Source organism: Hermetia illucens, chromosome 7 (assembly GCF_905115235.1).
Source record: "Hermetia illucens chromosome 7, iHerIll2.2.curated.20191125, whole genome shotgun sequence".
Classification (NCBI taxonomy): domain Eukaryota; kingdom Metazoa; phylum Arthropoda; class Insecta; order Diptera; family Stratiomyidae; genus Hermetia; species Hermetia illucens.
The window spans coordinates 1,979,307-1,996,753 of record NC_051855.1 but is presented as its reverse complement, the minus strand read 5'-3'; the positions used below and the strand labels follow the sequence as shown (position 1 = coordinate 1,996,753).

General features: G+C 42.3%; 1 protein-coding gene across 1 annotated transcript in view; it reads right to left on the bottom strand.

The window, feature by feature from the left end:
• Positions 1 to 16,508, bottom strand: part of LOC119660776 (glycine receptor subunit alpha-4) — a 139,926-nt gene extending 123,418 nt beyond the window's left edge. The window contains exon 1 of the mRNA XM_038069552.1: positions 15,378 to 16,508. Coding sequence (XP_037925480.1) covers positions 15,378 to 15,529 — 152 coding nt within the window. The 5' untranslated portion in view covers positions 15,530 to 16,508. The remainder of the gene's footprint in view (positions 1 to 15,377) is intronic.
• Between the last annotated feature and the right edge of the window lie 939 nt (positions 16,509 to 17,447).

Below are 17,447 nucleotides of genomic sequence, written 5' to 3'. Positions count from 1 at the left end.
TTGCATTGGCGATAACTTACTATGCTCGAATGGAACCGCAGTGATTGCTGACCACTTTAGTGAATAAGCAAGAATGAAGGTAACTAATAAACAAGCCGCATCTAAACTGGAGCGTCACGAGGTGATACATCTCTGGAATACTGATAAGAATCAACTTCAAGGAGAAAGGAATCTTAATTTTCAGGGAGTGATGACGACCATTAATAATAATAATAATCGTTGGCATAACAATGCATATTGTATCAGGGCGTTGAAGTGTGTTAGAGCACTTCATTCAAGCCTGTAATGGTACGTTACATTACACTGTAGGAGGCAATGTGGTCAGCATTGCGTTCGCCCGAGATTATTACCCTGATTTGACTCATCATCATCATCAACGGCGCAAAAACCGGTATCCGGTCTAGGCCTGCCTTAATAAGGAACTCCAGATATCCCGGTTTTGCGCCGAAGTCCACCAATTCGATATTCCTAAAAGCTGTCTGGCTGCCTGACCTACGTCATCGCTCCATCTACTCCAGATACTCATTAACAGCTGAGGCGGCTAGTATCCGACGCCTAATCGCGATACAAATCCCACTGCTACAGTTTGAACCGCGACCTTCCATACGATAGCCTTGTGCTTTAACCAGTTAGCTATCCGGGCATACACACACGATAGCCATTATTGGCGAATAACAAAGCAAAGATTCGAAAAAATATGTCAGAGGCAGATATAGTAGACGTTAGAAAGAAGGTAGATATACCAGCAAGAAACGGATGCATCAGAAGGATTGATCTTGGATGTATCTATTTATTTGCTCTTCACTTCCAAGGGGAGCAAGCATGGATCTATTGCCGAGAATATTGCGCGTGTTTGCTTCCGCTAAGCTTCCCACAGAGGAATTTTGAAGCATCATTCGCTCAGTGATTCCATTAAGGTCCATTGTCATTAATCAGAAATGAATCTTTAAAGAGGCTTTAATTCCCGCTGGGATGTGGCAAACCATAGACAACTGCGCCATATCTATTGCTATGACGAATACTGCCACATGCTCACAGCAACCCGCAGCCAGGTGCACGCAACGAAAGCATTGCATCTCATACACGCCACTTACATCCGCCCTTATGCGCGGAATTTCGGCCGCACAACTCCCATCGTGGTCGAAGATGCGCGATGATTTTCCGTCCCTATGAAATTTGGGAGTTGACTTTCCTCTATACAGTTTTGTTGATCTAAGCCGTCGAATTATGAACCGGAGAAAGGGGAGCAGGGAAAATTAGCCCGTAGGGGGTGAATACTCTCAGAAAAAGCAAACAAGTGAAGGTAGGTGTCAGTAGGCCCGATATTAGCATCGGAAGTATCAAATCGACATTTCAACCAATGTCGTATTCAAAGCAATCGTTGGGAGTAAGGTTGTTCGACGGCAGAAGTTTTCGTGTAACACTAGCGGACTGTGCTGCGAAGAACACAACCGAATTGTTAAGTAACATAGTCCTGAAATTGCCGGCTAGGAGGAGCGCAACTATCGACATGTTCTCAGTACAATATACTAGGAATACAGACTTAGACTTAATTACTGCCTAAAATGAAGTTTCTATTAGCGATAATTGCGGGTATTGAAGACCTAAGGCGAGGTCAAAAACACATCGCTCTCGCTCGGTGTGGATGATCGGTCGCTGGAGGCAATCAGATGAGACAAGATTTATAAGTTCCATAATATTTCAGTACAGACGTACAAGTAGAAAACGATGAAGGCTACATAAAGTGGCAACTAAGTGGATATTCTTGCAGATATTACCAATTTTATGGAAACCGAAAGGGCGGAGAGGAAGACAAAGAGGATGTAGACCTTCTGCTCATTGAGGAGGAGAAATTTGACGGTTTCAACCAGGATTCGTCAGTACTCAAAGTGGCAAAATCCCATGCTACAAGAGAAGGATGATACTCTATTATTGGAAGAAGATACTCTATCATTGGAAGAAAGCAATATTCGAAATAAATTTCGAATGCTGCAAATCCTGCTGCGCCACATCACTCCGCTCGCAGATGAAACCTAGGGGTTTCGGCGACTGATCCCGGAACTTCGTTCACCGTTAATCCACAAAGCGGACACGACGCTGCTTCGGAGCGGACACGGGTTTCAGCCTGGACAGAGAGACCGCCTTTTTGTGTCCACCGATCTCGAGCTGGAAGAAATGTTCTCCCCGCTTGAGAACGCGGTACGGGCCCCCATATGGAGGCTGCAGCGACTTCCGGACGGCATCCATCCTGACCAGAATGTGCGTGCACGTGTCCAGTTCCCTGGGCAAACAGGCAGGTGTGGACGAGTGTCGGGTGGGTGGTGTGGCTTTTATGCGTCGGAGATTGTCCCTCAGCAGACGCACCAATCCCGACGCCGTGAGACCCGATCTCTTGTCGAAGACCGGATCGCTTGGGAGTCTTGGGTTCTCCCCGTATACTAGCTCCGCGGGGCTGGCAGCAAATTCCTCTCGTCGGGTTGTACGTAGGCCGAGTAGGACGAGAGGCAAGACTTGGGACCAGAACGGATCGTCGCGTGCCATAATGGCGGCTTTCAGCGTCCAGTGCCAACGTTCTACCATCCCATTGGATTGCGGGTGGTATGCGGAGTCCGCTGGCGTTTAAAACCAAGGAGTTTGCCTAACTCGGAGAAAAGGGTGGACTCAAATTGCATTCCCTGGTCAGTGATGACCACTGCAGGGACGCCAAAGCGAGGTATCCATTCTCGACAGAGGGCTTCGGCGCATGATTGCGCCGTAATATCTTTCAGAGGTATTGCCTCAGGCCACCGCGTAAACCTGTCGATGATTGTGAGACAATACCTATAACCGTGCGAGTCTCGCAAAGGCCCTACTATGTCGAGGTGTATTGTGTGGAACCGCTTGGTAGTGCGGGGGAATGAGCCCACTTCTTTCCTTACATGCCTGGAAACTTTACACTTCTGGCATGCGATGCACTCTCTGGCCCGGGAATTGATATCCATGTTCATGGAGGGCCAGAAGTATTTCTCGGTGACTAGCCGATTTGTTGTCCTTATGCCTGGATGCGCTAAGTCGTGAACTACGTGGAACACTTCCTTGCGAAATATGGCCGGAATGTATGGCCGAGGTCCCTTTTCCGAGTCTTCGCAGCAGAGAGAGAGGTTTGAGCCGAAGATGGGCAACTCCCGAAATTTGTATTTGGGGTTGGATTTGAGGCTCTGAAGTGCTGCGTCATCCTCCTGCGCCTTGGCAATAGCCGAGAAATCGAGTGAGGCGGGGATGTTAACCTCGGAGACATGAGACAAAGCGTCAGCAACTATGTTGCCCTTGCCGGACACGTGCTGGATGTCTGACGTAAACTGGCTTATAAAGCTCAGATGTCGAAGCTGACGAGGGGCGCTTATGGTCCGTGAACACTGTGAACGGCCTGCCTTCTAGGGAGAAACGGAAGTATTTGATGCTCAAGTACGCGGCGAGCAGTTCACGATCGTAGGTACTGTAGTTCCGTTGAGCGGAATTCGAGAAGAAGCTCAACGGCTGCCAAACTTGATCCGCCTTTTGGTGAAGGGCAGCACCTACTGCGATGTCAGAGGCATCAACAAAAACGGCTAGGGGTGCATCTTGCAGAGGGAATGCCAAGAGTGTAGCGTCGGCCAGTTATTGACGGGATTTGTCAAACACCCGGATAGCCTCTTCAGACCACACGATCTCTCGTGTGTCCTTAGTTTTGGGGCCGAACAAGTACGCGTTCAAAATGGACTGGTGATGGGCGGCCTTGGGCAGGAAACGACGGTAGAAGTTTAGCATGCCCAAGAACCTCCTCAACTTCCTCACTGTCTTTGGACGCGGGAAGCTTGTTATCGCTTGCACCTTGTCTGGGTCGGGCTGTATTCCTTCGGGGGAAATGAAATGGCAGAGGAATCTCACCTGTTTTTGGAGAAATTTGCATTTCTCAACGTTTAGGACTAAACCGGCCTCAATGAGACGTTGAAAAATGCACTCGAGATGGACTAAGTGCTCAGACTCAGTGGAAAAAGCGATCAAAACATCATCCAAACATACGAAACAGAAGTCGAGGTTTCGCAGGACTGAGTGAATGAACCTTTGAAAGGTTTGCGCCGCATTGCACAATCCGAAAGTCATTCGGGTGAACTCGAAGAGTCCAAAGGGTATACATATTGCCGTCTTTGGAATGTCTTCAGGAGGTACTGGGATTTGGTGATAAGCCTTAGTTAAGTCCAAGGTCGAAAAGATGCGGCAATTCGCGCGGTGATGCGCAAAGTCGTGGATGAGTGGAATTGGATATCGGTCAGGAACAGCTTGTGCATTTAGCCTTCTGTAATCCCCAGATGGGCGCCATTCGCCGTTTGGCTTAGGGACTATATGCAGTGGGGAAGACCAACAGCTGTTTGAGGGCCTGCAGATACCCTGTTAAACGAGTTCAAATTCTTTCCGTGCAATAGCCAGTTTCTGGGATGGTAGAGGACGCACCTTCGAGAAGATCGGGGAACCAGTAGTGATAATGTGGTGCTGTACATTGTGGTTCACTGGTTTGGAGAGACTACACTCGGTAGTAATCTGGCTGAACTTTTGGAGGAGTGTCCGAACACGAGAGTCGGTGATGTCTTCCAAAAGAACAGAAAGGTTATTGTCAGCGTGAGATACCATTTGGCCCGACGAATTAAGGTTGGTCGTGGGGTCTATAAGGGACTTATTTTGCAAGTCCACCAGCAATCCATAGTGACACAAGAAGTCTGCGCCTAATATGGGGAAGCTGACATCCGCCAGGATGAAACGCCACGAAAATGTCCTACGCAAGCCAAGACTCACGTGTCTGCGCACTAAATATTGTCACCCTCACTGGAAAGGCGGAGAAACTCGCAAGATCCCTTCGAAAAAGGCGCATTGATATCTGCGCTCTACAAGAAACTCGATGGTCTGGTACCAAAACCGGCGACATAGAACGCGAACGCGGTAAAAAAATCTCTCTATTTTGGTAGCCCACACACTCAATACGATATTGGCATTCCCATCTCAGAGGGTTTCCGTGATGCCATTAAAGAAGTCGAACGATTTGATGACCATCTGATTAAGCTTACCATTATATCACTTCTTCACCGCGTACGCACCACAGACAGGTCGATCTGATGCCGAGAAGAAGAAAGAGAAAGATAGTAAAACGTAAATCGATTATATTCCCATAAGACGCCGACATTTTAGCACCGTCATTGATTGCAAAGACGTTCCCCATGAAACCATCGCACGTCAACATCGGCTGTTAGTACAGCAAAATGTTCAAATTACCCTCCGATTCGGGTGCTATCCCATACCATGAACATTTTGGAATGCATTCCTCACAACCGTATTCGCGATGTAGTTCAAATAACCATGAATCTAGCTGGGTTTATCAAGAACTGCGGAACTACTGACGCAATACACGCTGCGCGGTTACTCATGGGGGTTTCTCCGTGAGAAGCATCATCTTCTTTAAATTGCATTTCGAGATCTGGAGGAATCGTTTCAACGTGTGTCACACGAACTCATCTGGTATGCTCTATGACAACACTTAGTACCAGAAGAACTTGTGCGCTGGGTTCAATTGCTCTACCACAATCCGAAAAGTAAAGTTCGAAGTGTGGCGGCTATATCAAAACCGCTTCGTGCCTCTGTCCGTGTTCATTAAGGAAGCGCCCTTACACCACACCTCTCGGTTCTTGTTATGGACACTGTCACACGGGACATCCAAAATCCAGCGCTCTATACACTGCCTTATGCAAATTATGTTTTCCTGGCGTCTAATAGCAAAAATGGTCTGGATCAACTTGTCCAAAAATTGAATGATCGCCTCATGCAATACGATCTCAGATTGAATCTGAATAAAACAGACTTGTTGATGACCGATCCCCATGAAACGGGCACTATTGGCAGTGACCTACCCAGAACTGAGCGATATAAATATCTCATGACAATACTATCAACCAATGGAGAACTGCGTTATGAAATATTAATGCAGCCTGAATGAAGTGGCGTTTCACAGCTGGTGGTTTTTGTGATCGATATATGTCGCTCTTTATTGTTCTGAGTGTTGTCCGACTATAAAGGACAATGAACGGCGTCTCGCGCATGTTGCACGGCATTATGACATCCGAAATGAGGATATCCACGATCGATATGGGGTGGCACCGATTGTGCGAAAATTGCAAAAGAGGCGTCTTCGGCGGTACGGTCATGTAATTCGCCCTAACGAGAATTCATTTGCCAAGATTGGTATGAACATCAAAGTCGATGGTAAACAACCAAAAGGGCGGCGGAACGATGGTGGCTTGATTCGCTGGATGGAGATTTCAAAGCCTCGCGACTCTATCCAGATCAGGTCTTTGATAGAACAAAATAGCACAGCTGATCACGGTAAGCCGAAGCTGCTTGTAAAGGGGGCAAAGGCTAAAGAAAAATAAGATTTGCTGCTGTACTGTAAGGGATGATTGTTGTGGGTGGGGATGGGAAAGGGAAGAGAAAGAGAACTGGAGAGCAGCAAACCATCAAGCCACTGAAATCACCTGGTGCGGATGGCATTTTCCTACAACTACTCTAAGACTAGTAGATTCCAGTCTAGCTTCTTTCTTGAAATTAACAATTGGTAACGTACTCATAGTGTTTTTTGTTCAATCCTTGGTGGAGTATAGGACATCCACACAGGCAGATTGTGTTTCAGTTTCACTATCATCACATTTAACGTTATGTAAGCGATAAGCTCACAGCAGCTTACTCTTCGACATACAATATTTTCGGGACATGGAGGAATACAGCGAACGAAAGCGATCCTTTTCATCACGAGTCTTTCGGATCAACTTGCCTGAAATCCTGTACAGCTACATTAGGACCGCAATTCACTTAGACGTCTTGAATCAATTGATGCAAGAGGAACTAAAGAAATAATCTTGTGTGCATTTCTGACCATCGCTGCACTTTGGAAGTGGAAGAACACTATCTTCATCGGCATTTTTCAGACCTAAATACTTGCAGTAGCGACACACAAGTCAAGGCAAGCCGATATCCGCGTCTCGTTTGTTACGTATATTCTGAAGACGACTCCTCAATCTATCGTTAATCGCGACATACTAGATCTGCTAAGAAGGCGGTAGCCGATCAGTTGAAATCCATTTGATCGTATGACAGACTCTGTGCTCGAACATTTTGCAGTCGATGGCGAGGTCCTGAAAGTTGCAGAAGTTACCGTTGTTGTTATGGCCACAAAGACCATGCCTTGTCATCACATGTCCAAGCAAAGTGTTACCAGAGCCCATCTTTGTGAATTACCCATCAGGAGCACAATAGCGTTAAGAAGCCTCTCCTGTACTGGGTGGAATTGCCTATAGGAATCATCTTTCTGCACTATATCGTTAAACTCCATTCGGGGATAGTACTCCACAATTTTCATGTTCTTTAATATGAAATATTTTTATCGGATTTTGCGACAAAAATGAAATACTTTGAATAGAAAATCGGACCCCTGGAACACAAATTTAACTGTCGTCGAGGAAATGAAACACTCTTGATTTTCAATTAACTAGTTTGATTGGAGATGAAGTCTAATTTCGCCATGCTATTAACAGAGTATGCTGGTCCCATGCCCAGGTGAAGGAGGAGGGTTTGAGGCAACGTACTTTGTGCTATCCTCAGTAAAACAAAAATAAAATGCTGAGATCAGGGAAAGAGACAAATAGAGTACAGTTGGAGTTATTCCACTATGCTAAATCCTACCTGATCTCTCTCGGTGACAGGTCCCGCGACAGGCCGACCAAGAAAACGTATACAATGTCGTTACACAGGCCTCGGAAGAATGATAGGGCGTCTACCTCAGTCGAGGCAGCAGGACGGGCCCCGGTCCTGTCGAGAAATGGGCAAGGGTTCTGGACGCATGCACAACGGCCGGACATAAGCAAGTTAGTCCGAACAAAACAAATACATGTCCGCACGCTAAATATTGGCACCCTAACTGGAAAGACCGGGAAGCTCGCAAAAGCCCTGCGGAAAAGGCGCATTGACATCTGCGCTCTGCAAAAACCCGATGATCTGGCGCCAAAAACTGCGACATTGAACGCGAACGCGGTAAAATGGCTATAAATTTCTCTATTTTGGTAGCCCACACACTCAATATGGTGTTGGCATTGTTATCTCAGAGGATTTCCGAGATGCCATTAAAGAAGTCGAACGATTTGATAATCGGCTTATGAGGCTCACCATTATATCAGCTGATCGCACTATTTATGATACTTCTTCACTCCGTACGCACCACAGACAGGTCGACCTGATGCCGAGAAAGATGCCTTCTGGCAACTTCTCGATGAATGATTGGTCATGTGCCTGCTGACGACTATATCATCATTGCCGGCAACCTTAATGGTCACGTGGGTAAAAAGGCTGACGGTAACAGGTGCCATGGGGGAAAGGGGTTCGGGGCGCGCAATAAGAGTGGCAACCGTATAATCGATTTTGCGGAAACCCATGACCTTTTGCTTATGAATACATGGTTCTTCAAACGATTGTCTCATCTTCCTTCATTTTATAGTGAGACACCAAAACGCAAATCGACTATATTCTCATAACACGCCAACATTTTACCACCATCACTGATTGCAAAGCCGTTCCCTATGAGACCATTGCACCTCAACATCCGCCATTGATTGCCGTCCTGCGAATTAAGCCACCAATAAAACAGCGTGAGGAACGCACTGACCGCGCAGCGTCTGTGATTTGCCCAGAATTGAGCAATTTACATACTTCGAGTCAACGCTATGAGCCAATGGAGAACTGCGTTATGAAATTGCTTCACGCATTAACGCAACCTGGATAAAGTGGCGTCCTTTGTGTCCATTGTGATCGACGTATCAACGAACATCACAAATCGAAAATTTACCGCATTGTCGTCCGTCCTGCCACTCTTTATGATTCTGACTGTTGGCCGACTTTAAAAGACAATGAACGACGTCTTGCGGTAATGGAGACGACGATGTTGCGTTGGATTAGTGGGGTGACACGTTTTGATCACATCCGAAATAAGGATATCCGTATGCATGTAATATATTCTCGAAGGGATAGGAAGCTATATACAAGTCTTCTTAAATTCAGTTTCATTTTCAGCCTCAAATTTAACTTAGAATTCAGGATCACACCCACCCATCGCAGAAAAATGTCAATGCTTATCCATTTGACGGCGGGAGGTGAAATGCATCTACATCGTTATGGGGTTGCACCGATCGTGGAAAAATTGCGAGAGAGACGTCTTCGATGGTATAGTCATGCAATTCGCCCTAGCGAGATTTCAATGGCCAAGATTGGTCTGAACATCGAAGTCGATGGTAAACGACCAAAAGGCAGGCCGAAACAACGGTGGCTGAATACGCTGGATGGGGATTTAAAAGCCCCGAGATTGCATCCAGATCAGACATTTAATAGAGCCAAATGGCGAAAACGATCACGACGAGCCGACCCTGAAAGGCTGAGGAAAAGAAAGGTTGGAGATGAAGTCACATAGTGCCGGAGATGTAAATCTGCTCTATTGATACATCCGAACATTTTTTTAAAAGCGCTCATTTAATAATTACAATTTTTCAAAAAGCAAGGCGGGAAAAAGTATGGAAGTTGCCTGAAACGCCTAGTGTCATCACCGGCCAACTGATTTGAATCTAAGCTGTGTCAAATTACAATTAAACTAATCTAAATCTTCATTATATTTGTTCATAAATTAGATTACGGATCTAAATGTGATTGCTATGGAGAGGATACTGTAGGAGAAAGCAAATTATGCATATCAACGGCAATTTATGGGATTATTGAGGTGTCTTGGCTTGACTTGTGATGTCACATACCATGGGCACGTTTGAATTTGAATTACATCTGAAATGCCTATCTTTAACAAATAACATTTACATTTTTAGAAAACTGTTGTTATAAGTTTTCTTAGATTGCTCTGAAGAAATGATTTTCATCATTGTTGAAAACCAGACTCTCCTATCGCATCGTAAATCAGATTAGTATGCGGAATCACTCAAGGATAGTTTGAGAAACTAACTGACGAAATGAGGAACATATATAACCCAGGGAAGACCACCATTAGCGTTTGCTCAATAAGAGGAAGCCCATTGGAAATAGATGCAAGTTCGAGTTCTGGTCTCGCAGTTTTTGGTTAAAGTGCAAATAAATGAGAGACGGGGAAGAAAGGTGACCGTTCTGTTCGGATCCGGAATTTTCTCGAGGGTGTAGGTTGGAGATTTTAATGAATTCTTGGGAATAAATTCGATTTTTTCTAGATCTCCCCCACCCCAAGGTGTAGCGCATCGTACGGTTTAATAAGAGCATAAAGCTTTGTGTCTGGATGGCTCAAGTGGTTAAAGCGCTGGGCTGCCGTAGCGAAAGGTCACGGTTCAAATCTCACTGAAGTGCTCTAACATACTTATTGCGCAAACGATAATAATTATTATTATTATGAAGCTTTGGCGGTTAAGTGACAATTGAAGGAATATTCACTAATATATAAGGTTTACGCCAAGAAGCATCAAGCAAGAGTAGGGTTCAAAACGAAAAAGACATAAAGGTGTCTAACGCGGTATTTCTTGCGAGTAAATTATTTGAGAGTTTACAAATACCGATATTTCGGGAACTTGTTCCCCTCATCAGTGCTAACAAGTCCCAGCACTGTTAGCACTGATGAAAGGAACAAATGGTTCCTGAAATATCGGTATTTGTAAACTTAATAAATATCACTAGCGAATAAAAAATAGGCAAGCTTTGACTAGTAACTTCCCATTAAAATAATGTGCAGGATAAACCGGGGAAGGGAGAAATTGGATGGTAGAACGAATCAACAGGAGAGCAAACTCCTAAGAGGTTCTTCAAAAAAATGGAACAGGTGAGGCTGAAACTGTTGGCAAAACGCACATGACCCCAGTCTCTGAGAAAAGGACTAAACAGGACAAGAAAGACCCAAAAGCGTGGATAAAGACGACACTTGGGAAGAGGAGAGGTGGTGAGGGGGGGAGGGGGGAATAATACGATTGGTGGCGTTCATCATCTCCAAACGAGATGATGGGCCATACGTCCATATTCTCAGAAGAGTGAAACTGGGTCCAGACCTCACTAATTTAGAAGGGAATGTTTGCCGCATCAGGCGATTCCAGAATCCTATCTGTTGTTGAATTTCAAGAGATCAAAGACAAGGAATCACTATTATTGAGCTTCATGGATAAGCAGTGAAAGTGTTACTTCGGTGGGGCACAGACCGCTGTTAGCAGCCTACCAGTGAAGGTAGCGCTCAAATTGTCGGCAGCAGGAAGAATAAAAATTACCTGGGTTATATGTCAACATAGGGACTTAGGTGGCACTTAAGTAATGCAACAGTTCCCCTATATTTGTTCAATTATCAAGAGGATGCATCATTAGTAATAATAAATCTATACAATGCAGGAAATGCATAAGCCCATGATGGTTAGGATTACCGAGCTGACCCAAAACTGGCACAAGGAAGGAGAACTTGTATTGAAGAGGCCTCAACGCAAATCGTAAATAAAGTTGATACAAATCAGACTAAACCACGGCGAAGTTGTGTTGTATTTACTTTCCCACTCCAGCCATGAGAAGGAAATCATTATGGACATAATTAGGGAACTATATGGTATAGGCTAGGTACTGTGCTGTTGGACACAGGAGGAAGTGATCTGCTAGTCATGTCGGGTGATTTTAATGCGTGGGCGTGGCTTTTGCTCAAAGCATTCACGGAGCTAAACATTCGGGTGTACCATGAGTACTCACAGTGATCATCAGACAATTTGCATGGAGATAAAAAAGGAACGAAACCCCGCTAGAAGACTTTTGACAAGTTTTCTGTGGTCGAGGCTATTAAATCCCTGGACGGTAGTGGTTACAATGTTGTCACATCGAAACTCCCAGAAAAAATGGAACTCTACAAGACGGAGGCAGAGAAACCAGTGAAGTGTTGAAGATGCCGGACTGACTCACATTGATAAGAAAATTGGCACATTTTTTATCACGAACTATGGAAAGAAAAACACTGGCAAAATGGAAATTAGTGTACATACGTGTACGGCTCTAAATCGGCTATTACATATTTCGAGAAATGATTAATGAACCAATTAGGAATGAAAGATATTGTATATTGATGCCAGAATCATATTTAAATGCATTTAGTTTGTCAAACCATTCAGTTTTGGGTGACATTCAAAGTCCTAGAATGCACGAAATTTCTTAGTAATAGTGCGATTTTCACCAAACCTTTACCCAAAACCTCTTGGCATACAAAACCTGTGTTGACAGACAAAAGGACAGTAGAAGATTTAGGCGCCTGTGCGGGCGACAGTGGTTGAAAATTAGCGAACATAAAAGAAAGTGAGTTCTCTTGTCATCTGCTGGCTCTGAAGATCTACGCATCAGGTGGAGCAGTGTAGTAATGGTGAGCATGATCCCAATCGGCATTCTCGCGCGAGGAATGACTGCGGTGTACTATGCAAGCCATATGAAGATGCGCAGCACGCAGGAATCGGGCAAGTTCGAAGTTGCATGATCGTATAATCATTCCCAAAGAAGAAGATTCAACTTGAAGAAAATCACGGGGAGGAACCAGTACCATTTTATCCTGTTTCTCACAATAGATAAGATAGAATCTGCAAAAGTTGCGATCCTGAGTGCGTCTTCATCCTTCGTTGATTGAGAGATCCGTTGAATGTTACACTGAGGATTAAAACACAAATCCCAGAAAAACTAGAGCCGAATGAAGTTGGTACGCAGTGAACAAAGAACGGAGGTAGAACGGAGGAGGGTTTGTACTGAATAAGGAGACAAGTGGAATGGAGTTTACAGCAATCTCAACCATCGCGAAATGAACAAGTCGAACAGGTGGCTCGGGTGGTACAGCTCTGTCGCTCTCGGTGATTCAACTTCTCAAAAAACAAAAACAGACGGGCAGGCAGTAAATTGATTTCAATAATTTTTTTTTAAGTTAAGAGGGTCATCCCGAGTGTCGAATCCGTGGAATCGAATTTTTTTTGGCATCAATTGTATCTATAATATATATTGTGTAGCATATATGAGCAAGGTGATTTTTTGATATTCGGAGTCGTTCGGAAATTACAGCGTTAAATACGTAATATTTCACATGCCAGATTTATGCCGATCGCCGTAATAAAACTCGTATTTATCGGTTCGAATGACGTTCGAATGACTTTGCTAAAAGGACAAGAATTGACGCCAAGGCTATACATGTGTTTCTTCAAGAAACCTAAGGTTTATGGACTAGGTGTAGCAGATTAATGGTCAGTTAAGGTTTTATGGCTAAAAATCGCATTCTACTTTTTAAATGCGTTTTCTCGAAACTGTTGATGTTGAAAATCGGCTGCCACCATAGCCCAAAATCTATCCAACAAAATTCTTTGAAATTTTCACAACTTATTCAGAACAAATTTCTACGGTCCGCAAACTAGGATAATTGAGATTCATTCAGCAGTTTTTAAGGTTTTGTGCAAACACAAAACCTTATTAAAATCGGTTTACTGTCTGTCTGTCTGACCGTCTGTCTGTCTGTCTGTCTGTCCGTCACACGCATTTTTCTCGGAGACGGTTATAGCTATTGACACCAAATTTGGGGTGGGAACTGTGAACGCTCATGCATTTAGGGAATTACATCCTTTCACGACGAATTTAAGGGGGGTCCCCATACATGCAAAAGGAGGTGTAAATTTTTTTTTCATCAAATATAGTCATGTGGGGTATCAAATTAAAGGTCTCGGTTAATACTTTTCGAAGCCGGTCTTAGTTTTGACTTTTGTTGAAAAGGTGGGAAATGCGGGGGGTTAAAAGTGGTCATATTTTTAACGAACCCATTCTCAGAAACTACTCAACCGAAAAATCTGAAAAAAATCAGGGAGCTGCCACTATATGGCACCTAGGCTCCGAAATACCCTTCATACCGATAGCTGTTCAAATAAAGTTAATAATAGTACATTACTATAATTTTTAGTAATTGACAGGAAAACCCCCCTTAAGTTCACCCTAGAATCACAAAGTTTTGCAGCAATGTAGGCTACAGTATAGAGCATGATCCTGCCAAATTTGGTGAAAATCGCACTATTGCTAATAAAGTTATACTAGGTAAAACCTGTCGCTCCTCTGCAAATTGAAGACTATGAATGTCAATATCACTTGAAAGGGGCTATTTTCACATAATATATGCATATTTTACGTGCTACATGCGAATGAGACAAATGCACACTCAAATCTCTCTATAAAGGAAATACACAAAACCTTTCATACCTGAAACGTCTAGCTTCCGGTTTCCCGACTTGTTTTTTATTCATTGAAGAAGCCGTGAAAAAACATCACAAATTCACAAAAAAAAAGTTTTACCCGCCACCAAAAATTTAGCTTTTAATATTTTTTAATAATCCTAGTTTGCGGACTGTAGTTATGTCTGTACATCAAAATGCCGTTTACTTTTTTTTCTTTAAGATGATCGCAACGCTCTCTAGCGTGGCAGCAGGAAAACACCTTTTTTGGAGATGGCTGTATAAATTGCTCGCCATTTCAATAACGAACTATTCGATCGGGCTGGAAAAATTACTATGCATGCTCAAGATGTTAATAAACCTATCGTGAAAACTCGTATTTGTACCTTTATCCAGTTCTTCACAACAAATTTCTAAAAATAGCCAAAAAAAAACGGCCTTCACACGGGATGACCCCCCTTAAAAAGTCCCTTTAGTAGTAAGTATGTAGTATCGGCGGGTCAAATTTGTATATGTTGCTTCATAAGGCGATTATTTCAATATTTTTAGGTAGAGAAAAAAGAACACGAACACGGAATTTCTTACGAAAATAGATATACAGGTTGATCAGGATTTAGATCCCAATTCCACTTTATCTACCCTCAGACATATAATTTCAGTTGAGGTTCTAGGGTAATCTGATGCAATATTTCATATTTTATCAATGGGATATGCCTCGTTTTTACCCCTATTAGTCGATTTGGGTGTGTCGGAGAAAATCAATTGAATGTCTCTATTTTCAACCCCTTCCAAATGACATTTAATGAGAAAATAGAATTCCATGTACACAGGCAACAATATCGGCCGTAGTTGATGACAATGCACGTGCTGCAGGCTAAAAGTATTGTAATTTGAATTGATTTTTCTCGCCATTGACGTGAAGGCCGCAATGGACAGAATTAAATGGAAATTCTTTCGAAAATTCTTTGTGGTGTTACTGGAAAAAAAGGTTCAGAGGGAATGAAATTAATTTTCTAAACTCTTGACTAAGGGAAAGTAGGGAAAGGGTCGAAATTGATGTTATGACTTTGGGTGGTTTTAGGAAAATTATTTAGCTAGAGATACCTGTAACCATGTGAACAATATCCCAACTTCCAAAACATCATACACACAATTAATATTATTGAATAGTTGCACAAGGGTTTGTTGGACAGTTGAACGTTATTCATGGATATTACAAACAACGAATAGTTACCAGTTCTCCTATTATATAACATTATTATTCTTTCCCACAAATTGATTGTAGATTTACTATTAATGGGAAGGCTTTACGTTTTTTTATATCAACTTTATTTAGCATTAGTTTTAGTTTTATAGTCTGCTGTCGTTTGTAGTTGTTTTTATTTCGTTTATCAGAGCTTTTGCATAAATTTACTGGTCTAATTGCGAGCAATTTACAGATATGCATAACTTCTCCTTCATGATGATGACAAAGGAGATAAAAATTTCTTGCAATGCATGAGGTCTTGTTTCTTTTATTCTTAATTTTTCGCAAATCTCCGACAATTTTCAACAGCATCTTTTTACATATCAATAGATATCAAGTGAAAACTCATATGTGCATTCAGAGTAGATGCAAATAAGAAAAATCATGTTACAAAAACCGATGGATTTCAAGTGGTTTTTAATATTTAAAGTGTTATTAATGTAAAAAATTATATTGAATAGAAAACCAACTATTAAAAATTCAATTGTTTAAATGGTGTCAAACCAAAAATTAAGTTCTGAAGCGTGATGGAAATCATTCAACGAAATTTTTAGCCGCCAGATTCTTTTAAGTCTGCATTTCAATCAAATTTAGTTTAGCGATTCTATTTGAGCCTCGGATCGATCATAAAATCATCGAATTTTCCTCAATTCCCACTGATCCACAATAATTTGCTCTATTATAATTTCACCCACATTTTTTATTTCAAGTATTTCTATTTTCTTAAATATTTCCGCAATAAATCACTTAATTTATTCCAAAACAACCTACAAACATATCTGTATTTAAATGTTGGTATTATTTTGCCACGCCGGATATATATTTAAATTAAATTTTAATCATTTGAATTAAAGTTACAAAAAAAATTTAATCGACAGTCGAACTACTTTTATTTATTTTCTTAGAAGAGACACTGAAATAATTTTTCTTCAATGATTGGGAATCAGCTCCCAGTTCCCTTCCTCCCCCCGATGCAACTCACCCACATATATTGTCATGCCATCCAGCCCACTCTCCCTCATCAAATACAATATGCATTGTAAAGTCCAGGAAATAAGAGAAACAAATTGAAAGTAAACACCAAATGGTAAGAGAGAAAAAGAATTTACCCAAGAGTTAAAGACTTCATACTATCCAAACGGGTTCCGTCGAATTTCCAATTTGAAATGATAAAATTTTAAATTTTCAAACACTTGCCCTTTACGTATAGAACACTATTAAATATATAGAGATTAAAATAAATAAATGAATGCCACTAACCAGCCTGTGATACCTCAAGTGCTTATATTGTTATTCTTGAACCCCCGCTTAATCTACAATTATCTCTAGAATCAAGTTGACACAAAAATTACAAGCACAGTGCTATGAAGTCGATCTGGTTGATTGCATCGCGTTCTCCTAGGCTCAAACACCAACATGCTGGCAACAAAGAATAAACGAGCCATGAAACCGCAAGCTTGGCGCCTTAGGTATGAAAGGTTTTGTTGATTTTTTATGTAAGAATATTTGACTGCACAATGATTCTACTTATGTATAGCTGATAGTGAGTATACGTTGAATATACTCAACTTTCAATTCGATATGGTACTGACATTTTTCCCCGTGGAGAGTAGTAATTTGCCGCGAAATGGGCAGCTTTGACATATAATAACATTCTTAATAATCATAGGATTTCTGCCACCTCCTCTAGTGAGTTGCTTCCTACTAAAGTCTATTTTACTGCAAAAGTTTATAGATCTAGTACGAATTTAAGGGGGGTTCACAGCTAATTCTGAAAATACAATTAAATGCCGTTACTAATTTTATTTGAGCAGATATCGTAACAAGGAGTATTTTGGGACCTAGATTCCATGAGCACTGATCACCACGACTTTTTCAGATTTTTCAGCTGAGTAGTTTCTGAGCACGGCTCGTTGAAATATTTGACC